Here is a 26,092-nt window from a genome sequence, read left to right as displayed (position 1 = left end):
GGGACCGAGTTGCCACTTGGAACACATTTTTTTTCTTTTCTAGACTCTCTTTTGATTAAGGGTATGTTTGGCAGAGCTCTCATAGTAGCTTCTCAGTTAGAATCATGGAGCTCTGTTAAACAGCAGCTTTCAATTTTTAGCTTTTTAAGTGGAATCCATGTGAGTGATTCTCTGAAATAAACTAGAGTATGGAGAGCTGAAGAAAAAAAACAATTTCTCCTGATTCACTTCCCGCACAAAATCATTTTTTCCATACATTTTATTTTAGAGAATCACTTTGAGCTACAGAATCACTTTCTCCATAGAATTATTTTTTACAGAGAATTTAGATTAGAGAGAGCTCTACAAAATAGATTCTAAGTACTTGACCTTTTATACTATTTCCAGTTGGAGATATCAAATTCTCGTGTTTAATGTGATAATTTTAGCGCAGCAGCTAGCTAGCCAATCTTTTTTCTTTTTTAGATAATAAAAAAATCTCAGCTTCTACATCCAGAGAGATGCCCACAATCAAACTTATTGTGTAACTTTAGCGGAGTAGCTATCCAGCCAATCTAAGGGGGGAAATTAAAAACTTATTGCAACGGTTAAAGTAAATATATATGGACATGAAAACATTTAAGACAGTTATCTGTCATTGTGTTTATTTATTTCCTTTTTTCTTTTTTAAATGTGGCCTTAATTTATTTCCACTTTGCCAACCTCTAGAGTTATGCTGAGCATATATGGCTTTTTAGTTACGTGGATGGATATCACGCGGGAAAACCTGGAGCAGTGCAGCATCAAAGGTCCAAGATTTCTCGGATCATAGAAGACATTAGGAGCTTAGATCATCTCTATCAGATACTCTAAAAATTCATCCTCTATAATACTATTATAGCATCCTCTTATATCATTACAGTACTCTTTATTTTTCTATCTCCAACAGCTATCCTATTTCTTATCTTCTACTATTCTTTCTATTCCCTCTGGATCCATAGTTAACCGCTATGAACAGTATTGCAGCTGCTACAGTGTTTCATTAAATTTGGAGTATTAGATTCTCCCTCTTCAACACTGTAGCACTCTATTGGAGACCAAATTCGAGTGCAAACCTCTGTTTTCGGGGGTACTGTAGCAGTGGAAACCTCTGTTGGAGATGGCCTTAGCAGGTGTTTGAGCTTTTCTATTTCTTTTACAAATCATATTTGTAATAAAGCTACGCATATGTGTGCAAAGCAAATGTCGTGTACAATGGTTAGAGGTGAGTGGCTTAGAAATTCTTGAATTTTGATTGTAATTCTTCTGCTGATAGCTAAGCAATGAAGCTCCTTGATCCAAACAAAAAAAGAGACCATGTTGCTTTGGAGGCCACTGCTCCGTTATCAAGAACTTTCTTCCTTTCCTTTCGCCGACCATTTCCGCATGCATTATCGAGAATAACTTTCAAATGTGCAGCATGACGAAGTGGATTAAGTCGGCGTGGGCGGCGAAGAATAAGTTCCTCTTCTTCCACCGCAACACTACTGCCTATGCTCTGAGGTCGTCAGCAAGATGGTCACTTGTCACTTTGGGCATGGCAGGGCAGTGGAGCCCAGCGGAGGTCACTTGTTAGTAGGGGTATAATCGACTTGGATATAAATAGATATAGTTTATTTTTATTATATTTTATATATTTTTTAAAAGTTAGAGTCAAACATAAATAATATCAAATAATTTTTTATTACATATTTATCTTTTTTAATCAGAATGAGAACGGATAGTTAGATAGATGTCAGTTAGATGGATGAACGAAATTTTTTCACTTCATTTGTATCACCATATAGCATATTAAATAGTACACAAAGGTAATATGTGAAAACAAGAGTATTTAATATTATTTGTTTACGGATACATAACAATCTACCTAATAATTTTTTTTAATATCTAATATTCGGATATTTCGAACAAATACAGTCATTATATATCATATCTTATACTTTTTCTCGGATTAAAATCAAACACAAATAATATCAAACAGCGAATATCAATCATTCTATATTTATTTTAAACCTTTAGACAGTCGGAAAAATATCCGTCCCGTGTACCCCTACGTGTCACTCCCGCGTCAGCTCATTTCCCGCACCAACTCCCAAGCCAATCTATGTATCCGGTATAAATTCCCCAGGCCCCCCAAACTGCTCTGCACCTCCGATCCTTCCCAAGCTCCAAGCGTAACAACCACTTAATTCCATGGCCAAGGTGCACCCCAACGCCGTCGTGCCAGAGCCCGCCACCACCAGCAGTAGCAGTGGCAGTGGCAGAGCGGCGGTGTCACCGGCCGAGGATCAAGAGCCCACGGTGCTGACGGTCTGGCGCAAGTCGCTGCTCTTCAACTGCGACGGCTTCACCGTCTTCGACGCCAGGGGCAACCTCGCCTTCCGCGTCGACTGCTATGCCGCCTCCCGCAGGCGCGCCGAGGTCGTGCTCATGGACGTGGCCGGCAAGCCGCTCCTCACCATCCGGCGCAAGAAGCTGAGCCTGGCGGAGCACTGGGTCATCTACGACGGCGACGCCGCAGCAGCAGCAAAAGCCAATCCTCTCCTCTCCGTCCGCCGCCACGTCAGCCTCGGCGCCTCCAAGGCGCTGGCGCGCATCACGCCCCTCGCCTCCAGCATCTCCGCCGAGGCGTACGTGGTGGAGGGCTCCTACGGCCGGCGGGCCTGCGCGGTGCGCGACGCGCGCGGGGAAGCTCTGGCGGAGGTGCGGCGCAAGGAGTCCGTGGGGAACGATGTCTTCAAGCTGGTGGCTGACCCTCGTCTCGGTGCGCCGCTGGCCATGGGCCTCGTCATCGCCCTCGACGAGATGTTCGGTGGCGCCGGCGCATCGGCGTGGTGGCTGCTGCGCCGGACCTGGTCGGCGTAGGAACCAGGAAAGCCACATCAGGCCCAAGTCTCCACTCTACTGTGCACACCTCTACATGCAGGTGAAGGAGAAAAGTTCAGAGGCCCGGGACCCAGCTGTCAGCGTCAGCAGAGTTTGCAATGCAAGCTGCAGCTGGGTCTAGCTTCTAGCGTGCCGTATCAGATTCAGATGTGATTGGTACGCAGCTTACCATATAGTAGTAGCAGACAAGTATAGAGTTTCTTAAAAAAAACTAGTACAGAGCTAGATTGCAGATGAAATTTTGCTGAGGAGCAACTGTACCCTGCCTGTTACTCCATAACTCAGGCATCTAAACGATCATTGTGGGATCGGGATCCTCTGTAGTAAAGCTATAGTAGAGTATATTAGGATGACTTTGGAGCAGTTGATTTTGAGACAATACACGCACAGTACATATGCTACAACAAAAACGGTGTACAGCTAGCTCGACCACTGTCCCTACATTGGTTGCTACAGTACTACTGCGTGGGACTATAGCACAAGGCTCATATCACTGTGCTGAGTGCTACGGTTCTCTGCACTAGCCTCGGCATGCAGAGGATTCGGATCCACACAATACATCTGTTGAACATTGCAAGTTTAGCTTTATCAAGTTTGTATGGCTTTTCGTCTAAGAAGAAGATCCCATCAGAAACTCTTGAGATAGGTTATGGAGGAGGCGGTCACGAGACCAACTCGACCTTGAGGCTACCATGATATAACTGGGCCTTGAGCCAACGTAAGAGCTCGATCTACCCAAATCCTATTGTTGCCGCCATCCTTGCCTCTGCTTTGTCGTCGCATCAAGCCGCCGCAGCCCACCGTGCCATCATCTTATCGTCTCTGGCTGCTGTTGCTCGCCACCGCCCGTATCGCTGCCAACCACTGCCTCCGGCCATCACGTCTTGCTGCTGGCTGTGTGCGTTGTCGCCCTGCTGCTGCCCGTGTGGCTGCCCCTGAGGCCTGTTGTGCGACGCTATTGCTGTGTGTTGTTGCGGGATGCCACTGTACTGTTGTTCGTACGGTTGTGCTATTGCTGCTGTCGGCCAGGAAATTCCTTAGCCCCTCGATGCTTGTAGATGAGTTTGGATGGAGGAATTTGTTGCCGAAATTTGTGACCGATAGATCGATAATGGTGCTACGGCACTGTTTTAAAATCTGGTATTGATTCGGAAGGAATTGTTCCATCTCACCAATACAAAAGCTGTAGGTCTCGTCAACATCTTTCCAATGGCGTTGGTCTCATTCAATTCCGATAAGCGGTTAGGAGGAATCATCAAAACAGTGTTGCTGTTCGATTAAGTTTAATCTATGCAATGTTTTATTAATCTATTTTTGACCCAGCTGGAGAAGGATTTCGCCCAAATTCACAATAGAAAAGTTGTAGGAAATTTTCTGCAGATTCCCTAGATGTATTTGTTTGCAGCAAACGGTTACGCGAATTAAAATATGTGGACAAAAATAGCAAGCAACACAGAAAACTAGATGAACATTCAAATAAAATGAGATTTTGGGGATTTAGGGTTTTCTTGAGGGACAATTTGGATATTTATTATATAGACTCAAGGTTATCTTGGGATGGTTCCTAAGTGTAGTTTTGCTCCTCAGGTTTGGAGAGTTCCGGTGCAAAGAACGTGATACTGGGTTTCCGCCAAGGTTAAGGCAAGTGCATGCCGTCTTGTGTGTGCTAATATTTTTTGCTTGTTGTTTGTTTTCTTGAATTATTCGATTATGTTATTTCAATATTTCTATTCTTTGTGTTGAAATGATTCAAGTTTCATGACCGTGTTCCTGACAAAAGTTTCAAGTTATTCCTCTCATATCATTCATGTTACGGTAGAGCCGGATGTGTTGTTTGCTTCTTATATTCATGTTCCTGTGAGTAATTTTTGGCCCCACTTGCTCGGCTTTACCGGTAAATGCTAACGATGTATTCAGGTGTTGTCCATTTTAGACGGAAACTACTATTTCTTGATGTATTCAAAAGACAAGAAGCAATTCATTCAATTCTACTTTTCTTTTGGATCCTGATTCGCTATCTTGTTCTTCCAGATCTATATTGTACTTGCTGAGTGTTTTTACTCACACATGCGTTTTATTTAGTTTTAGGTACCAAATGATGCGACATGCATGGGATGGGAGTAGCTTCGCAATGGAGCTCACGCACGACAATTAGTCTATTCTTAAATCATTGAAACAATAATTGTTGGTTGGTCGGTTAAATGGTTAATTGGACAAGTTGGTCGTGTGTAACGGGTCTTAGAGTCTTATCGAGTATTTGGGTTGTGTCAGGATCTGGTTTTGGGCTGTGATGTTTATCTTCCTACTCATAAATATAATGTCTGTGAACTTTGTGGAATCTTATTTGTTCAGAAATCGACAAGTACAAGGGAAACAACCGAAATTTCTAATAATTTCCAGGTTTAGTGTAACATATGATGAGAGGTGGTAACCTCCGGGTTTGTAAGAATTCAGGGTGTTACAATTGGTATCAGAATCGGGTTGTAGTTCCTAGGGAGCAGTTAATCATCAAGTCGATCATTTACATAATTACGACTTAACTAGAATATCATCTCGGTAGTCTCGGTATGTGTTTTATGTCTAAGATCGGAACACATACTTTTCCAACATAAACAATCATAACCAAGCTTAATATAGAGCAAGTAATTAAATAATATTACAAATTCTCAACCATTTACAAGTTTTTTACAGTAAAAGAGATCTATGAGGATACTAAAACTGATCAACTCCTAGCCAACAGAGAAAACTACGCAACGGAAACAAAAGCTAAAGACAACAAAAGATGGGTAAAGCCATATACCCTTAGGCTTCACAGACATTATATGTTGAAAAGGTATGTGTTCCCGCCGCTACCATCAGTGGGTGTGAAGTAGCCAAACACTACCTCTTCCTCACCTGCAAAACCTATAGAGCAGTTGAGTATGAAGGTACTCGCAAGACTTAATCCATATATGATACATATTAAATAACCCGACTCCAAGAATTATATATTGGGCCATTAGCAATGAAAAATGTCACATGGTTGATTAATACATAAGCGCCCGCAACCTAGACACATATGTCTGAGCATCTAAACATAACCAACATACCCTTCCAAACCTGTAACTACCAACCTGCACATAAATATAAATGGAACCATAGTAATACATTAATAGTCAGCCATCAACATTATCCAACATACCATCCATACTACCATCCCACATTCGTAACTCTACGACCGATGCAAATAGACAGAAGTATACTCATGACCGAGAGTGCGGCAATTCGAACCAAAGACACATGTCATCCTTGAGTCTGCCCTACCTTAGCGTGTGATGCAAGCACGACAACATGATCGGTTACTGCAAAAGGTTAAGACGTGTATTAGAGAAGGGGAAGTTGGGGATTTTACTTTGGGTGCTTTAGGAGCGGTGCGGTTTCATGGTCGCCTCTGTGTGCCACAAAAATCCTAGGTCAAAGATGATATACTTCGAGAGGCACATCGCACTCCATACACAGTACATCCCGGTGAGAAAAAAATGTATCATGACCTAAAGAAGAGCTTTTGGTAGAAAAGGATGAAGGTAGATGTGGAAAAATATGTTGCTTCATATGGGGTTTGCCAACGAGTTAAGGCAGAACACAAGCGTCTCGCTGGAAAACTGCAATCACTGGGGGGTCCCTCTGTGGCCATGGGATGACATTGCAATGGATTTCGTGATTGGATTACCCCACACCCCATGGGGAAAGGATGCTATTTGGGTCATAGTAGATTGCTCGAGTAAGGTGGCACACTTTTTCCCAAGCTGTTCTACAAATTCAGCTGGTGATTTGGTATTGCTCTACATGGGTGAGATAATGTGGTTACATGGTATACCATGCTCCATTGTGTCTGATAGAGATGCTAAGTTTGTTTCTAAGTTATGGGATAGCTTATAAAGTGCTTTGGGTACCGAATTGAAGCTTAGCACTACTTTTCACCCTCAAACGGATGGACAATCTAGGCACACCATTCATACCCTTGAAGATATGCTAAGCTCATGTGTTCTATCTTGGAAAGGTTGTTGGGAAGATCACTTGCCACTTATGGTGTTTGCCTACAATAATAGTTATCATGCTAGCATCCGTTCCACACCTTTTGAAGCCCTTTATGCACGTAAGTGCAGATCACCACTTTGTTGGGATGAAGTGAGAGAGAAATTAGTTTTAGGATCAGATTGGGTTCAGTAGATGACACAATGCATGGTCGAGATACGACAACATATGCTAACTGCCCAAAGAAGGCAGGGGAGTTATGTAGATGTTAGGAGATGAGATTTGGAATTTCAGGTGGGTGATAAAGTACTTCTCAACGTATCTCCCACCAAGGGTGTTGTAAGATTTGCTACTAAAGGGAAGCTTAGTCCGAGGTACATCGGCCCCTTCCCGATAGTTGCACGAGTTGGAAAGCTGGCTTACCGACTGGGGCTACCGGAGTCTATGAGTGGCGTGCATGAAGTGTTCCATGTTTCCATGTTGCAGAAGTATTTGAGGGATCCTGAACATCATATAACATTGAAGTCGGTGACTATTGAGCAAGATTTGACATTTGAGACTCGTCCTGTGAAAATATTGGAAGAATCCGAGAGTTGAGACGTCGAACATAGAAATATGTCAAGGTCCTTTGGACGAATCAAATGGAGGGCAAAGCGACATGGGAGCTCGAATCGCAAATGCGAGAGAAGTATCCAGCATTGTTCACATTTGGTGAGTAACTATGTTTGGTTACATCGGTTTGATTCCACTTCATGAGTATTGTGACATAAAGAATTCGAGGGCGAATTCTGTTGAAGCGGGGGGGGGGGCAATGTAATATCCTTAAAAAAAATCAAGACCGAGCCGGTCACGAGACCGACTCGGCCTTGAGGCTGCCACAATATAGCTGGGCCTTGAGCCCACGTTAGAGCTCAGGTCACCCAAACCCTATTGTCACCGCTGCCCTTGCCTCTGCCCTGTCGCCGCATCCAGCCACCGCAGCCCACCGCATCGTCATCCTACCATCTCTAGCCGCTACTGCTCGCCACTATCCACATCATTGCTGACCACTGCCTTCGGCCATCATGTCCTGTTGCTAGCTGCATGCGCCATCGTGCTGCTGCTACCACTGTGGTTGCCCTTGAGGCATGTTGTGCGGTGTTGTTGTTGTGTGTTGTTGCTGCGGACTGCCATTGCATTTGTTGTTGGTACGGTTGTGCTCTTGCAGTTGTCGGCCGGAAAATAAGATCGAAGAGAGAGGAGACAAGAGAAGGAAATAGGAATAAGGAAGGAAGAAGGATAAGGAGGGGGGGGGAGAAAGGTGGAGTTTTCGTGAAATTCATCAAATTCTTCGTCAAATCATGTTCTTCGCTGCAAGGGTAACCTCTCCTTAGTCCCTAGATGCATGTAGATGAGTTTGGATGGAGGAATTTGCCGCCGAAATTTGTGACCGGTAGATCCATAATGGTGTTGTGGCACTATTTTAAAATCTAGCATTGATTAGGAAAGAGTCGTTCCATCTCACCAATATAAAAGTTGTAGGTCTTATCAACATCTTTCCAATGCGCTGGTCTCATTCAATTCCGATAAGCAGTTAGGAGGAATCATCAAAATAGTGCTACTATTTGGTTAAATTTAATCTACGTAGTATTTTGTTAATCTATTTTTGACCTAGCTGGAGAAGGATTTTGCCCAAATTCACAACAGAAAGGTTGTAGGAAATTTTCTACAGATTCCCTAGATGTATTTGTTTGCAACAATCGGTTAAGCGAATTAAAAGATGTGGACAAAAAATAGCAAGCAACACAGAAAACTAGATGAACATTCGAATAAAAAAAAATGAGATTTGGGGATTTATGCTTTTCTTGAGAGACAGTTTAGGTATCAATTGTAGTTTGCTTCTCGGGTTTGGAGAGTTCCAGTGCAAAGGGTGTGACGCCGGGTTTCTACCAAGGTTAAGGCAGGTATATGACGAACTTCTGTGTGCTGATATGGTTTGCTTGTTGGTTGTTTTTTTTCGAATTGTCCGATTATGTTGTTTCAATATTCCTATTCTTTGTATTGAAGTGATTCAAGTTTTATGATCGTGTTTCTGATAAAAGTTTCTACTTATTCCTCTCTTGGTAGAGCCAGATGTGTTGTTTGCTTCTTATATTCATATTCCTGTGAGTAAGCGCTGGTCCCATTTACTTGGCTTTACCGGTAAATGCTAAAGATGTATTTAGGTGTTATCCGTTTCAGACGGAAACTACTATTTCTTGATGTATTTAAAAGACAAGAAGCAATTCATTCGATTATGTTTTTCTTCTGGATCCTGATTCGCTATCTTGTTCTTCTAGTTCTATATGTACTTGCTAAGTGTTTTACTCACACTTGTGTTTTATTTGGGTTTAGGTACCAAATGACCGTGACATGCATGGGATGAGAGTAGCTTCACAATGGAGCTCACACACCACAATTAGTCTAGTCTTAAATCACTGAAACAATAATTTTTGGTTGGTTTGTTAAATGGTTAATTAGATAAGTTGGTCGTGTGTAACGGGTCTTAGAGTCTTATTGAGTCTTCGGGATGCGTCAGGATCTAGTTTTGGTCTGTGATGTTTAACTTCCTGCACATAAATATAATATCTGTGAACTGTGTGGAATTTTATTTGTTCGGAAACCGATAAGTATAGGGGAAACTTAGTCAAAATTTCTAATAATTTTTAGACGTAGTGTAAGTTATGATAAAAGATGGTAACTTTTGGGTTTTTAAGGATCCGAGGCGTTACACCATGTCCCATTTTATCCTGGCTTACGCAGATGAACTAGCTGAAGGACGCAGCTCATTTCAGTTTCTTCAACTTGTGTATTCACACACTTCACAGAATGACAGAGTATAGGGACACACCAATAATTACAAACTCTGAACTTCTCTTAACCCAGTGTCAACCCAAGCCGACCCAGTAGTTCTCCCCTTTTTTTTGGTTCTATAGGAAGCTCACCAATTAGAAGTTGGACTCACACATCTGGTTGTCATACATGTCTATAAGCAAGCACTTGAGCAGGCAGCACACCTGTTCCCTAACCAATTAGAAGGTGTAGATGCACGTTTTAATCACCTTTCGTGAAAGAAAGATAACGGCAATGAGGAATGCATGCAGATTACTATATCGTTCCAACCTCCAACCCTGAACTCCGCATTGGCAGACCTGCATCTTCGATCTCATCTTCATTGGCACATGCAATACAGTACAGACTACAGACATGCAGAGACCTGTCCGGGCTGGTAGTTGATACGGCTCCACTCCACTCCAGCATATATGGCAAAATGTGTGGTCTCCCAGTATTAGCCACTTAGCCATACCTAATTATCCATGCAATGGGCAAGAGATTCAGAGTTTCTCAACTTTTCTCTTGGCAAGGATTTATGAGGCGGCTTGCAGCATGAAACATAATTAAGTATGTGCGCCAGAATCTCTCTGCTCATCCAGATTGTCATTTTAAGGCACCCATGATCAGAAGTTCAGAGTTTGTTTACTTGTGTTGGCTCATATGCTCCTGTCCAGCTGCACTCCTAGCAGCTACATGATCAGAAGAAGCACGCGAGCAGCCGCACTCGTAGCTACATGCCATGTCAACTTTGAATGTCTGCCAAGTCAGCTGCCTTCACAAGGTACGTGGACAAAAACGTGAAGGACCAAAAGGATTCCATTCGCGTTCCTGAAAGAATATACACAGCAATTTATTGTTCTCAATTGGTACGAGTATAAACTACAATCTTATTAATGATATAGGCTCCTCCTATGTGTTGGACGGCACCTCCTTCTTGCGACTCTTCTTGATTCCTACTCTACCATGGTTAGACAGGTGTCCACGCTGTTGGCAATAGTCTAATTTCAAAACAGTTGTATTTGCTGACTAGGCGCGATGGGTTGGGTGCAATGCAATTTCATGAAATTCTGTATGCGCCTTCAGATCGGTATTCCCGTGCCAGCCAAAAGGTCATGGAAATGTGGTCAATTTGCTTCCTACAGCAAAGAGATAGCAATAAAAGATTTTTAAAATAATATTAATTTAATAAAAAATTACAAAAAAATATCTGCTTTTTGAAAATTGTCAAAATAGTACACTGTCGGCAGATAAAATGACAACAAGAGATATGTCAGCACTTGAGATACCGATATGCCTCCATTGGCATTTGTTTTGCTGACATGAAATCCTGTTGGCAGGAGACTATGCAGATAGAACTTGTCAGCACATGGCGTGCTGATAGGATACCCGGCTTTGCCGACAGGGGTTAGTGGGCGACCCATATGTTGATATGTCATTTTAATTTTATATTTGAATTTATTTTTTAGGAGAAAACAATCTTCAAAATTTCACGATTGTTATGTGGAATCTGTGGTGCGTGCACAGATAAAGGAAGGGAGTAGAACACAAATAGCATAACAATAGTACGGAGTACAAGTTAAACAGAATTCTAAACTGTAGCGAAACAAAACATATGCCTAATTACAAGGACGTCAAGGGGCACCTCCTCTGTCGCATCGAATAAGTGAAGTTGTCTGGTGACTGTCTAGGGCGAGGTGTACCCACCGGGGTGGTTGCATCCTCCGAAGTAGGCTAGGTAGGCTGCAGGGCTTCGTTTATCTGAGAGAATCCCTGAGTGATGGGAGACTCTGTAAACCAGTCATTCAAGCTGGGGCCATAAGTACTCGACGATGGAGGAAGAAGTAGCAAGTAAGAAGGTCCCCGACTGCCTCTGTGAACCTGTTAATCGAAACACTACTTTTAATAGCCCAAAACACAAATATATGGAACCAAATTTTGTTAAAATGATATAACGTACCCGATAAGAATCTCATCCACCCTATTATCAACACGAAAGTGAGCCTAGGTTGTGGCACCTGGGATGACGTCCCCTCCTGCCTGGGCGAGGGACTCGGTGCAGTATGTGGTGGTGGAGACCTGCTCCTGTATGTCTCAGCCATGTCGTCACATCTTGAACGATGGGAAGCACGACATATGGCATCGTGACAGTGCCATGTAAGGTGGTGTAAACCGCTAAACAGCTCAGACTGGTCCACTCTTGGTGGATCCTAGCTCATCCGGTCGCAAGGAAATGAGGTCATCTCCATGCAACCCAATTAAAATTCAAAGTTATAGAATATTTTGCAATTGACAAATAGATGAACGGCATACTAAGGGCACGAACAATGCTAATGCTTATGACTAGGTGTTTAAAGAAAGAGATTGTTAAGAACTTACATAAAAATTATATTTTTCAATACAAACAAAGACTACACATGCTTAAATTTTGTAATTTTCAATGCAAACAAAGACTACATGTGCTTGAAAATTGTAATTTTCAATGCAAACAAATACTGCATGTGCTTAAATATGGTTAATTATTTTATTAACACTAATATAAATAGTGATGTTTAAGTAAGCACATTACCCTCTGACTAAACACATGTGCTACTGTAGTTAAGGGGAAAAACCTGATTTTTTCTATGAGCACCTCCTATAAGCACCATATAATACATGCTCTAATCAGCTTGTTATATGTGGCAAGAGGGCACATGACAAACGTGTTGTTGACGCTGGTCCGGTGGGCAAGCTCACTCTACTGCTCTAGGAAGCACCTCTATTGAGTGGCTCCGGTGTAAAATAGTGCGTATACATATACATACGTGTATATATATGTATATATGGCGCATATATATACATATGTATATATATAGTGTCGAGGTGTACTGTAGTTTACCGTTATACCACCCTCAGTTACAACTAAAAAAAATTGACAGTTACAATCCACTATATAGACCAGTTACAACCACACGTCTTGAAGTACATAATTACAACACGACAATCTAACGAGTTACGTTTTAGATTATATTATAATTACAATCGTGTTCCTTGTATTGTACATTATTAGACAAGAAATTTGTTAGGAGTTATGTTCATCCATAACGCAATTATAACTTAATTTTTTTATTTATGTTTAGTTGTAATTCTATGTCTCGCGAATTATAACTCTACCATATTTTAAATTATAATCGAGGATGGTGCAATAGTAACTATAGGTAAGCCCTAGTGTGTATATACATATACTTTGTTGGTGAATAAACTATATTTACGCTATGTTGTAACAGCTTGTCTTATGAACTTATCATGTAGTATTACAAAAGTTATATGCTTGTGATCCTATCTTTTGTCCTAGAAGTATTTGTTAATCTTCGCAAGAGTTGTGTGTGCATAGTAGAGAAAGCAAAGCTGCATTCTTGGCCAGGTGGATGAAGGAAGAAGCAAGCAGTTTGATAGTGTTTGACGGAGACTGCATGGACTAAAAGAGGACGCCCGTGACGCTAAGGACAAGAAATATGTAGGCCTGGAAACTACGGTTGTCATTATCCGAACAGTCTGAAATGGTTTCGAGATTTGGAAGGTGGGCCAGTTCCTGAAACCGCACCAGAGTATTATATCCAATCATATACATGTGAATAGTTCCACCATATACTATACGGTTTAATGGAAACAGTCCTTTTGGAGCTAGGCCAGACCCGGCTTTCCATTTAATTTAAAAAATCAAATTCCAAACCACTCGTACAGTTCCTCCATAGTAGTCGGGCCCGTCTTGCCACCTCGCCACCGGCGAGAGACACCAAACTATTATGCCAACTCTTCATCTTGACCTCTGCTGCGTCCATTCATTTTAGTTCCAACCTCTTTATGTCCTTCGTCCAGCTACGTCTAGTGTGGTTCGTCGTGAAACATGATTCGGTGGGTCGCCATGAACTTTTCCTATGCATTTGGTGAAGAAGGATTCCGTCCTAAACTATGACTTGCAGAGGACCGCAGCGATGCCAATGTGAAGCAGTCATGCTTTGTATCTTGATCCAAATCTTTCTCTAGGTGCAATGTCACTGCGACCAAGCAGATTCAGAGAGATAGTTGCAGGTGCATTATTTTGGGTTTTTTTTTTCATATGCGGTCTCGTTTATGTGCTCCTAGTTTAGATGCTTTGGTTTGACTATTCTAGGATCTATGAGTATACTTCAACGGTAGATTGCACAGTAGGACGATTGGGTAGAGACCTCGGTTCCTGCTCTGTCTCCTCGGTCAGGCATGTATTGTGTCCGACCTTCATTGTAGTTATGTGCCTTCTTTTGAACGCTATGTAGATGCTTCAGATCTGCATTCTGTATTTTGCAGGTCGTTGTGGCATAGCCCAAGAGTTCTTCCGCCACCCATACATTGCAATTTTATCTGACAATGAGAGGTTACTGCTCTTATTGTTATTGTTTGTTGTTGATGAATTCCTTTAACTGTTTTGTTATTACTGTCGTTGTTCACAGGATGCTGGCAATGAGACTTAGCAGAAGTTTGTAGAATGGAAATAAGGATGGAGGGCAAGCTAGTACAGTCCTAAACCAACCTCGCAATGGTTTCAGTTGAAGCATTAGTGCACCATGTATATACCAAGCTAACAACGTCTTTGTCAGGTTCTGGATGGCATTGAGCGATTAACCAGGTTGGCACATCATATGGACTAGGCTGAACGTATACCTTCTAGTAATCAGATTTTATATTCATGTTGTACAAAATACTAGTGGGATCATTGTCATTAGCTCCAATCACAGTAATGATGTCAAGAACAACATTTTGAGCATGTTGTTTTGTGGAGGACCGAGGGGAGAGTTGGTACGTCGACGAACTCTTCTACTGCAAGGAGGCAACCTCATCAAATTTTACGTATTAGGGAGGTAACAGACACCTTCGGAAACATTTGAGTTTTTGGTGTAACAAATGCATAAGTTGGTTGGGTCTCATCAAAACTAAGGTCAAATGAAGGAGCATTTGGAGTGACATTTGTTCTGTAAAAAAGCATACTACTGTTAATCATGCTGCAACATACCAATGGAGTTCAGAAAACCATAGAACAGGAAAAAAAAAGAAGTTCTAAACTTGAACATACCAAGATTACACTTCAATTTCTTAGATTTGATAGTGTCTAATCCCCATCCGAAATACTTGCAAGTGGTGACACTGTTACCAATGGAGCTTTCTGCAAGAGAGGGGAAAACGTAATCAATGCAAGTAGCATTAAACACAAAAATACATATCAAGGTGGCCAAAGGAAATAAATGTACACCTTCATTATCGTTGGATGACGAACACACTCATTACATTGGTTTAGACTATACAGCTGCATTCAAAGACACAGCAGAGTAAATATCAATGTTCCTATGGAGGTGTGCATGTACTAATACTTCTCTTGTAATGTTAGCTATGCACCTTCGTTTACTGGTACAGAGGGGATCGGGTTGGGATGTGCAACATGATCGCTATCTCCATCCTACTTATGCATCACTTGCAACACCGTTGGTCCAATTTGACCAGCAAGCTAGTCAGCAAAAAATGCATTATGCTTCATCATTGTTGAACACATCAGAGCAATCTCCTTTAGAAGCCTTGCATTGTGCAATTTTAGCTGATCCATTGCATAGTAGGAGTGCTAAAAGCAAGCCACAAATATCAGTATTACTTGTTGATAAGTACTGAGCATACAATTATTGGTACGAAGAAATATAGTGAGAAATGCTGACTAGTCTAGGATATTTAATCCTTAGGTATGAACTAAAGTCAGCAACATGCTGGAATGCAAATGTCTAGGCTTTGATAGTTGGTACACCAATGTCAATTGAAGGAGCTACAACAATGGTCTCTCTCGGGACAGGAGGAATGTCAACTGATTGCAATGTGTGCGTCATGTACACAGATGTGCCAGATGGCCGCAGCTACAAAAAGGAAGAAATGAATTAGCCAGATGACCAATAAAAGTAATGAAGAGAAAGTTACTGATTGGGAAATACTTAAGGCTTCGTTTGGATCTTAGAATTGCCATATATGAATTGAATTGGACCTCAAATCCAAATCTAGATAGAAATAGAAATGAGACTACAATTCGATTCTTTTGTTTGGTGAGTGAGAAAATTGTTGAAATGGAAACGAGGGTCTCTGTCTTCATCTATTGTGATAGTGGTTGCCTCCCCTGAATTCGTTGCCGCCACCCACCCTGACGACCTCCACAGCTTCCTTCATGTCAGCCTCCACACCCATACCGCCGTCCTCTGCTCCCATACCTTCATCCTCTGTCGTGGCCTCCTCCTTAGCCACCCTATCCCCGCGTGGCCTCCTCCTCACTGCCTCTGCCTGCTCCACCACCTGCCTGTTGGGTTGACGTAGAGGTCGCTTAAGATCTTGGGGAGCGGTGAGGAAAGGGATGGGGACTTAGGGAAGAAGGGCTTCGATTTTATGATGGCCATGGCGGGTTCTCGCAGCACCTGTGACGAAGAAGAAGCTCACGGCAGTGGTGCAGCAGTGATGAGGATGAAGCTTGTGACAGAATCTTGTGGCCGGAATAGAGGACACGAGCAATAGGATCTCGTGGCAGTGGTGGTGGCAATGGCACTAGCACCGTTAAGGACAGGCGGAAAGGTGATGATGATGACACAGGGGAGAAGGAAGGAGATGAAGACGATGGTGAGGAGGGCATCGGTTTTTTGCTTCTCGTCATGCGATTCGTCAAGGGAGTCAGCCGAAATCAAAGGGTAAGGCCTTTGAATCGGCGAGAACTGGAGGCAGTTGTTTCCTGATTCCGTGGAAATGGGCCTTCAATTCCAATTCTGATTTTGAGGACATCCAAACAACTAAATTGATAAAACTCAACTTCAATTCCAAAATTTTGGCCCCAATTTTGAGATCCAAAGGGGGTTTAAAATAAACTATGGACAATTAACCTATCCCTAAGAAGCACCAGAAGTCATTACCATTTTGGTCTGAAATCATGAGAATCATCTTCTGAACTGTTGCCGCATCAAAATCCCTAATGCATGGTAGGTTGTTGTGTGGTTTGTTCAGCAACTGAATGTCTTTATTGTCCAAGAACATAATCTGTAGGAACAGGGATAATTACAAAACATATAAAGGAGATAGTACATAATCAAAAACAACATACACTAAAGTGATGAGCATAACCTGCAGAAACAGATGATAGCCAGTAATACTTCTCACAAGATGTTCCGACTGATAGATTCACGAATTTTCTGAGTCGCATCCAGAACGTGGCCATAGACATATCGACACCAGTTGAATCTATCTATTAGATTTGCATTCTTAAGTGCCCCCCAATAATCGAACAAGAAATATATAGGGCTGGAAACCAGGATTACCACTATCCAAACCGTCCGGAATGGTTTCAATATTTGAGAGGTAGGCCAGTTCCTCGAACTGACCCAATCATGTACATGTGAATAGTTCCATCATATACCATATGGTTTAATGGAAGCTATCCTTTTGGAGGCAGGTCGGTCCCAACTTTCCATTCAAAAATCGAATTCCAAATGATTCGCACAGTTCCTCTATGGCAACCGGACCGTCGTGCCACCTCGCCGGCGGTGAGAGGCACCAAATTATTCTGCCACCTCTTTATCTTGACCTTTGTTGCGTTCATCCATCCTAGTTCCAACTTCTTCCTATCTTTCATCCGGCTGCGTGTGGTGTGGTTCATAGTGAAACATGGTCCTAATGGGTCGCCGATGAACTTCTCCTCTGTGTTTGGTGAAGAAAGGTTCCGTCCCAAATTGGGACTTACGAAGAACCGCAACGATGCTAATATGAAGCGGTCATGCTTTGTACCTTGATCCAGATCTTCCTCTAGACGCAATATTACCACGGCCAAGCAGATTCAGAGAGATGATTGCATGTGCGTTATTTTGGGTAAACTTGTTCTCAAAATTTTCTCGTTATTTTTTTTAAAAAAAACACATTCTGAAAACTTTTTAAAAATGGAAAGAAGTGGGAGAATTTTTTTCCAAAAACAAAAAGTTAGAAGGAGTGTCTAAGAAGTTACTACTTTACCTCATGACGCGCGAGTGAAATAACAGCATCCTCAGTCCTATTCCTAGATTCGCATCTTTGATATTGCTAAAGTAATGTCACCGGTGAACAGTAGCGATGATATTAACACCTATCAACTGCTAGATTTGAAATAAACACATCTGATTATCTGCTACAGTAAAATAATACACGTTAAAATCGCTATACAGTAAAGTAATACATATTAAAATCCCCCGTTCCCATACCTTGCGATGCAATGCAGCAAAGAAGAAATACTAATGAATCCCGGACGCGCCTGCAATCAATCAATCAATCACCCGCCAACCTCCGCAATAACACCGGCCACCGGCCAACCTCTCACGCTTGCGGACGCACCTCTCATCGCATCCGGCCCAAACCCACGCACCAATCAATCAATCGCAATGGCCTCCACCGCCGGCAACAACGGCAGCAACTTCCCCACCCACACCACCCCCTCCGCCCCCGCCTGGCCCTCCAGCTCCAAGCCCCCTCCACCCCACGACAACAGTCGCCGCCGCCGCCGCTGCCTGTGCGTGTGCCTCCTCGTCACCCTTGCCGTCCTGCTCGCCCTGGCCATCACCCTGCTGGTCCTCTTCCTCACCGTGCTCCGCGTGCGCGACCCCGCCACGCGCCTCGTCTCCACCCGCCTCGCCGGCGTCGCCCCGCGCCTCACCTTCCCCCTCGTCTCCCTCCAGCTCAACGTCACCCTGCTCCTCACCGTCGCCGTGCACAACCCCAACCCGGCCTCCTTCTCCTACGCGTCCGGCCACACGGACCTCACCTACCGCGGCTCCAAGGTGGGCGAGGCGGAGGCCGACCCGGGCCGCATACCGAGCAAGGGCGACGGGGAGGTGCGGCTGGCGCTGACGGTGCAGGCGGACCGCCTGGTGGCCGACGTGGCGCAGCTGCTGGCGGACGTGGAGAGCGGGTCCGTGCCCATGGAGTCCAGCACCAGGATCCCCGGGAGGGTCACCATCTTGGGGCTGTTCAAGCGCCGCGCGGTGGCCTACTCCGACTGCCGCTTCGTCTTCGGCGTCGCCGAGATGCGGATGCGTAGCCAGGAGTGCCGCGACCACACCAAGCTCTAGCTCTGACGAGCTAGTTGTTTGGTGCGGGTTCACGTGGTGCCAGCCGTGGGCTTGCTTGCGGGTCTTCGTCGGGGTGGGCACATGATGATGACGATGATGATGGCGTCGCGTCGGCATTCTTCTACGCGTTACGGAGAGAAATAAATAGTATAACTAGGTAGATTAGCGGATTTTGTTATGTCCGTTTTGAATAAATGTTATATTTAAATATTATGTAATTTATAGTAATTTTAATAGCATATGAAGTGTACTGATATTTTCATCATTCGTATATGTTATTGAAAGAAGAATATTTGATTTATTTAGACTCATATATGTAATATATATACACATAATATATTACTAGGCAGTAGCTATGTTAGTAATACGAAACTAACAAAATTCGTTTCATATTAGCACATTGATTTTTCCTTCGTTAATATATGTTATTGGAAGTGGGATGTTAGATTTATCTGGACTCATATATGCAATATACATATATAAATATATATATATATATATATTTATATCTAGATTTATATATATATATATACACATAATATATTTGTGGACAGTAGTTACGTATGTAACAAAATTTGTTTTGTATTTTTTAAGTTTTAGTTTTTTTTTCTTTGCACTTTAGATTGTTTCAGTCAATTTATCAATATAACTAATTTTCCTTTCACATTTTTCTAGTATTTCCCGAAAATAGAAAATATATTATACGTATATGAATACATATATACATATATGCATATATATATATATATATATTCGTATATATATACATATCCATATCCGTATACAATGGTGGGTGAGGCCCTACTACAGTAGTTAAGCCCCCGAGCGTTCGAGGATTCCGCTGTCGTTAGTATATAGGATTGATTAGATACTCTAGTTATTACTGTGTGATGATCGGTTTCATTGTTGATGTACGGATGAATGGATGGATACGCAGGCTGCTGCTCTCCTTCACGACACCGTCTGTCTCTCTACATAATTTCAATTTTGTTTATAATTTTTTCTCCACTAGTGAAAAGAACAAAAAAAAATCTTTTTGTGTAGCACTATTAATCGCATAACCCTCTGGCGTCATTTCTAAATTCTACTCATCTCACTGTTGTCGTTCTGGATGCTTGTGAAGTTTTCCTTTTTTTCGTTAAGTATCCTGGTGTTGTCATAACAACTTGTTGCTTTCATTGTTTAATAGGAGGGACATACGATTGTGGATAATAAGACATCTAGTGTCATTGAGGAAAAAAAGAAAATTCAAATTAGGAGGAAGCCTGCCAGTTCCAGTTCTCAAACACCAAATTCAGCAATAAATGCACTCAGCACTCCTAATTCCTCAATGGATCAAGCTGAATCTGCAGCCCAAGAGACCCAATTGAAAGCTTCTCGCGACGTAAGGTGCCACATGCTTATATCTTGATGACAAATATGTTATTTTACCTATTGATTATCGAAAGCACTATGCAGAGAAACTAGAGTTTCTTTTACATGGGAAAAACTTGCAACCCCATTTTTTCTACTAACTCTTTCACTAGCTTGTTTAACTGGGAATTGATCCCATTACTTCTTGCTTACCAACTCGGGCTACTACCACAATGCTAGTGCTTGCTTGGTTTTAGTGGTCCTTCTATTATCAGTTCAACATCTAAGTTTAGGTTTTCTAGTCTACTGAAATGGGGTCAGCATTAATCCTCAGTACAAATAAAGGAAACCATACATATATTTGTATTTTATGCTGAGAAATATTTCTAGTTCCTTTGCCGTTTACTAAGTTGTAAGTTATTGGGCATGTGTAACACCCTTATGGTTGTTAGTGTGGTCGAGAATTGACACAGATGCATGTTGAAGTTGCCTAATTCCGTCTTATGATTTCTAGGGCAATCAGATATAAGTATTGTGACCATCTGAATGGCACTGTAAGCTCTCTTTTTTTCTCCGGTTACAATGAATTAGAAGAACTGCTTTGTGCCTCAAAAGATAAAACTGTGGTTGAGAATGAGTATTTTTCTCATTTCTGTCTTCGTTCTATCAGTGCTTCAGATAAGTAAATATATGATTCTCTTGTTATACCTGCCTGCAATGATGCCTTTCTCTTGCCCCCTTATAAATTGATTCAGGTTGCCAATGCAATGGCTGCTAAAGCAAAACTTCTACTCTGTGAATTAAAATTTGTTATAGCCGATCTAGCTTTCGCGAAGCAGAGATGTGCTCAGCTAGAAGAAGAGAACAAGCTCTTGCGAGAAACAGAGCAGAAAGGGAGCAAAACTGAGAAATCAAGTTGAAATGTTCTTTGGTTTACTTGTGATGAACGATTGACATTGTTATTTATTTGGTTTGGTGATCTTTGGTTTTGCATGAGCTTTGACGTGATTTGAATTGATTTGAGATTTCATTTGAGCATATTGATTATGGACTAATTAGAATTGGAGTTGAAGATATGTGTTTGCTTGTCTCATGATGTGAAGGTGATGGATACAACTTGATGGTCGATGGTGGGATGATCGGGGCCAAGTGGAGTACTTAGCGCCAGACAATCAAGGAGGTCGGGTAGAGTCAATGATGATCCTAGCTAAACATGTGGAGATCAAGCAAAGCATTGAAAACGGATGGAGACAACGTATTGATAAAGTCAAACGAAGGGGATGCCGGTGCAAGTGACAAGACGGTCTGAGAGATTGGGAGCGGAAGAGAATTGCCGACGGTCAGGATCGCATGACAGAGTACACACGTCGATATCGAAACGCTTGCGTAAGGTGTAAGCAAGGCGGTGATTCATGCTTCGAGAAGCGTGCAGGCGGTTTCGCGGTTTGACCTCAAAACTGTGAGAGGACTGGAGGAGTATGTGGTACCATCGTGAAGCTTGCATCGAGGAAAAGCTATGTCGTGAAAGCGACGTGGTCGTTCGATGAATGGAGAAGAAAATAGACTAAAATACGCTCGGTAGTAGGTAGGAGTGTATTATAAGAGAGAGGTATTTTGAAGAAAAGCTAAGAAATTTAGGAGCTAAGTTTCCTAGACCTATAAATAAAGGGGTAGGACTATGGAAGAGTTGAAACCAGCCACTTGAGCCCCCTTGTGCCACCTATTTGAGAACCTTAGAGTTAGGGTTTTAAAGGAGAGAATGGTGAATGTTTAGCCTATGTAATAAGTGAGAATTTTGAGAGATAAATCTTTGTAATCCATCTAAAATAGGGCTAACCTCTCTGAGTAATGAAGTTTATGTTTTTTTGCATATGCTTGAATTCCCCTCCTTCTAATTTCTCTCTATTGGTTCCCTTGCAAGTTTGCAAGTTTTTCGGTTTTCAGTTTTAATTTTCGTTTTGATTTTTGGGCTAAAATTTCAGTACCTTGTGAGGTCATTCTTCTTATTACTAGAGGCATAAAAACTCATATAAGAGTGTATGCTCATGGGTCTTGAGTACCCTTGCTTCTAGATCATCAATTTGAAGAGATTCTTTACCCAGTGGTCTTTTCTTTGAGCTGCAGTTTTTTCATCTTTTCAGGATTGTTTTTCTTGATTCTAGTGGCTTAAAAACTCACATACTCATGTATTTGAGCGGATCTTGAATCCCCTTGCTACTAGACTATCATTTTAGAGGATAACCTTATCCAGTGTCCATATTCTCTAGTTTCTTTGAAAATTACGAGTTTTTGAGCACTTGAGTGTTTTGAGGTGTGTTGGGTGAGAAATAGAGAAATACCATCTATTTTGAAAGAAATTTGTTGAGACGTATATTCACCTTCTCTCTAATCATCATTCTCGTTCCTATAAAAGCCGAAGAGGATGATTTCTTAGTACTCTTTTTTCTGATCCAGTTAGCCCCTTAAACGTATTTGTTTTCATGTTGAAGTTTTCTTCGTGGATTACATGCATTAGGATTTTCTACTACATCAAAAATAGTGATTGAGTGATAACTCATCGCAAAACTGATATGATATTATCTCTTATTATTGAAAAATAATTATAAAATTTGCTGTTAATGGTCATTCCATTTCTGAAAACTTGTTTTTCGGTTTTCAGTTTTAATTTTTGTTTTAATTTTTGGGCTAAAATTTCAGCACCTTATGAGGTCATTCTTCTTGTTGCTAAAGGCATAAAAACTCACATACGAGTGTTTGCTCATGGGTCTTGAGTACCTTGCCTCTAGATCATCAACTTAAAGATATTTTTTACCGATGATCTTTTCTTTGAGTTGTAATTTTTTCACTTTTTTAGGGTTGTTTTTCTTGATGCTAGTGACTTAAACACTCACATACTCATGTATTTGAGCGGGTCTTGAGTCTCCTTGCCACTAGACTATCATTTTGGAGGATAATCTTGTCCGGTGTCCATCTTCTCTAGTTTCTTTGAAAGTTACGAGTTTTTAAGCACAAAGACACATGGAATGGTCTTGAATGGAACATATAGTTCATATTATATCCGTAGAGTCATGTTGGCATGAAACTAGTCTTCTTACTTTGTCTCTCTGATTCTTTTGCTTCCACTTGACCGTTTTGAAATGCGTTAGGTGAGAAATAGGAAAATATCATCTATTTCAAAAGAAATTTGTTGAGGCGCCTATTCACCTTCACTCTAGTCGTCATTCTTGTTTAAAAAACCAAAGAGGATGATTTCTTGGTACTCTTTTTTCTGATCCAGTTAGCCCCTTAAACGTATTTGTTTTCATGTTGAAGTTTTCTTCATGGATTACATGCATTTGGATTTTCTACTACATCAAAAATAGTGATTGAGTGATAACTCATCGCAAAACTGATAGGGTATTATCTGTGATTATTGAAAAATAATTATAAAATTTGCTGTTAATGGTCATTCCATTTCTGAAAACTTGTATTAAACACTCGACTTTTCAGTACATTTCCTTTATTTAACACTCAGCATTTCATAAATTTAGTGGGTTACTTGATTCATACGAAAACATAATCTATGGTGATAAGAAGTCGAGTCTGACATCTCATTTCATATAAGCTATTAACTATTGGTACTGTCAACTGATTCTTCTATATCTAAGTTTCACTGCAATCCTTTGGATTCCGTTGTATAGAACATGTTGTTGTCCTTGTGAACTGATGAGTACAACCTATTTTCTCCAAGATATACTGAATCATTGTTGAAACAGATTCGTGCACAACTGGAGACGTTACTGGCCGAGAAATCAAGGCTGGCATAGGAAATTTTCACATTGCCCGTGAAATCGCTTCCTGTGTGAGATAGTAGAATTTCATCAATTCGCCACCCACGATGTTGTCTCCTTGGGTGACGACGGCATGGAAGACAGCGACCCAGAAGAAGACAGCAATAGCATCTGCAGCGAAAATATGTTACCTGTGGTTGAAGAAAATTCAGCTCAAGAAGAGCTCTCCCCTGCCCTCTCCAGCCAGAGTCTCCAGATCTCAGCCCAGGCGAGCCATCATCCCCCAGATACAGCAATTCTGATAGACCGGATAATCCCTCAGAGCCAAATGCATCAGCATCTGACACGGTTTGACGAATGTGAACTTGCGTCTTGTTTGGGATTTCAACTGGTGTGGTTGTGGCTTGTGTGCATAAAATTTTGTCCGTTCTTTGTCCACATTGGTTTGCAATTGTAACATAGTTACAGGTTCCTGCTTTTGTATAGAGAGTACAGTTTGGTTTCTTTCCATTCAGGGTTTTGATGAAAAAGTGACTCAGTGTGATTACGGAGAGTTTGTAACACATGTGGTTTTGTTGACGTGTAATTATTGGTAAATTTTGACTGGTGTGAATAGGCAAAATGAAGAGCACTTTGAAGAGTGGGATTATAGTCTACTTGCATAGTACTTTCGATTACTCAGATTCCAGCGCACCTTGGTGTGCTTTTGCTTCACTCGGCATATAGCTTGGCCATGCCTTTTCCACATGCTGCGATTGAATGAATGTATTTGCGTCAAAGCAGCCGGCTTGCTCATATAGTCATATGCTATGCATGCAGATCAGGTGAAGAGTAGTACAACATGGATACATACATGATGTGCATTTGTGACACTAGCTGAGCCTCCGTTCTACCCAGTTTTCGTCCTGTTGAGCACTTGGAGCCTTGGAGGTGGTTCACCATTTTCTGTGAATTCCTGTCAAAAGAAAATGATGTTGCATTGAACCATGTGAATTCCTGTCGGTGTGTTGCATTAAGAAGAGAGAGCCCAAGAAAGAATGTTTCTTCCCCAATTCGAATGCCTCTGCCTCTCTTCCCAAACGGTGTATCTCTGATTCTTCAATCCAAGCTCCTACTTGATTCCTACCCACTGCTGCTAACATAGTGTGCAAGTAAAGATACCACCACCAGTTTGTTGGCTTCAGTAATCTCTGCTTCATTTCCCTGCACAACCTTCGAAATGGAGTATCTCTCAAGAGACGAAATGCATTGTTCATTTTGGCAAAATAACTCTCCTTCTCTGAATTCTTCTCTCTCTTTTTTCTGCAATGCAATAGATATATGACTCGATCTTCCCATGGTCCTTTGCCAGCAGCGTAGGCCAAGAATGACAAATTTAACACGCAGATGATAGCATCCACTGGGGATGCACAATGATGAGCGCAATAATGCCACGATCAAACCTTCTCCTGCAGCAGCAGGACCAGTGAGTTTACTCCGCTCCACCATGCATCCATTGGGATTTCTCTTCTTCTTCTTTTTTTGCCATCTACCATTTGCATACATTTCATGCTCAATTTCAAAGGAAAAGCCTTAGGCTGTGTTTGTTTGCTGCTTCTGAAACTACTTCTGCTACTAGCAGAAGCCAGAAGCCAGAAGCTAGAATAAACGAGGTTCTGGAGAAGCCAGAAGTCTGTTTCTGAGGAAAATGAACTAAAGCTGAGAAGCTCGCTGAGATATGCTTCTCGAGATACCGTAAGTGTTAGACGAAAATAGTCGTCCTTGTTCAGGTGTGCTTAGTTTAGTTTGAGACAAATATCAATGCTAATTTTTATTATTTGCAGATCAGATCAGATTAAGCAGAGTCGGCGAAAGTAGCACCTGGCGTTTTCCTTTTTGTGTCATGTGTGACTCAGCTCCTTTATTGGACGGTCACTATCCCTATAATCTTTCTGGTTTAGGTTTCATAGAGTAGTATTAAGGCCTCTTGAACACTCTACGTTAGGTAGCGGTAAGGATATTCATATCATATTTTTATCTATGTAGAGAAGAATTAATGTAAGAAGAGAGAAAAGCTAGCTATTAACATGTGGTTAGTCT

General features: G+C 41.7%; 2 protein-coding genes, 1 long non-coding RNA gene and 1 pseudogene across 3 annotated transcripts; 3 read left to right on the top strand and 1 right to left on the bottom strand.

Moving 5' to 3' along the window:
- The first annotated feature begins 2,145 nt into the window (after positions 1–2,145).
- LOC133900494 (protein LURP-one-related 8-like) lies at positions 2,146–3,296 on the top strand. The gene has a single exon (XM_062341652.1). It carries the CDS (start codon positions 2,212–2,214, stop codon positions 2,881–2,883), a length of 672 nt encoding a protein of 223 aa, XP_062197636.1. The 5' UTR covers positions 2,146–2,211; the 3' UTR covers positions 2,884–3,296.
- An 11,905-nt stretch (positions 3,297–15,201) lies between these two features.
- On the bottom strand, positions 15,202–17,591 carry LOC133901095 (uncharacterized). The gene is made up of 3 exons (XR_009906637.1): positions 16,921–17,591; positions 16,713–16,836; positions 15,202–15,680 (listed from the first exon to the last, which is right to left on the bottom strand). It is a non-coding gene; the product is annotated as an uncharacterized LOC133901095 (long non-coding RNA).
- Positions 17,592–18,050: 459 nt separating this feature from the next.
- On the top strand, positions 18,051–19,079 carry LOC133899959 (uncharacterized). Its single transcript, XM_062341008.1, has one exon. The coding sequence runs from the start codon at positions 18,060–18,062 to the stop codon at positions 18,888–18,890; it is 831 nt and encodes a 276-aa protein (XP_062196992.1). The 5' UTR covers positions 18,051–18,059; the 3' UTR covers positions 18,891–19,079.
- A 736-nt stretch (positions 19,080–19,815) lies between these two features.
- On the top strand, positions 19,816–24,367 carry LOC133900306 (uncharacterized; annotated as a pseudogene).
- Positions 24,368–26,092: the final 1,725 nt, after the last annotated feature.

The sequence above is a fragment of the Phragmites australis genome, chromosome 19 (genome assembly GCF_958298935.1).
Source record: "Phragmites australis chromosome 19, lpPhrAust1.1, whole genome shotgun sequence".
Taxonomy (NCBI): domain Eukaryota; kingdom Viridiplantae; phylum Streptophyta; class Magnoliopsida; order Poales; family Poaceae; genus Phragmites; species Phragmites australis.
The sequence above is the reverse complement of the archived record's forward strand: the minus strand, read 5'-3'. Positions and strand labels throughout refer to the sequence as shown.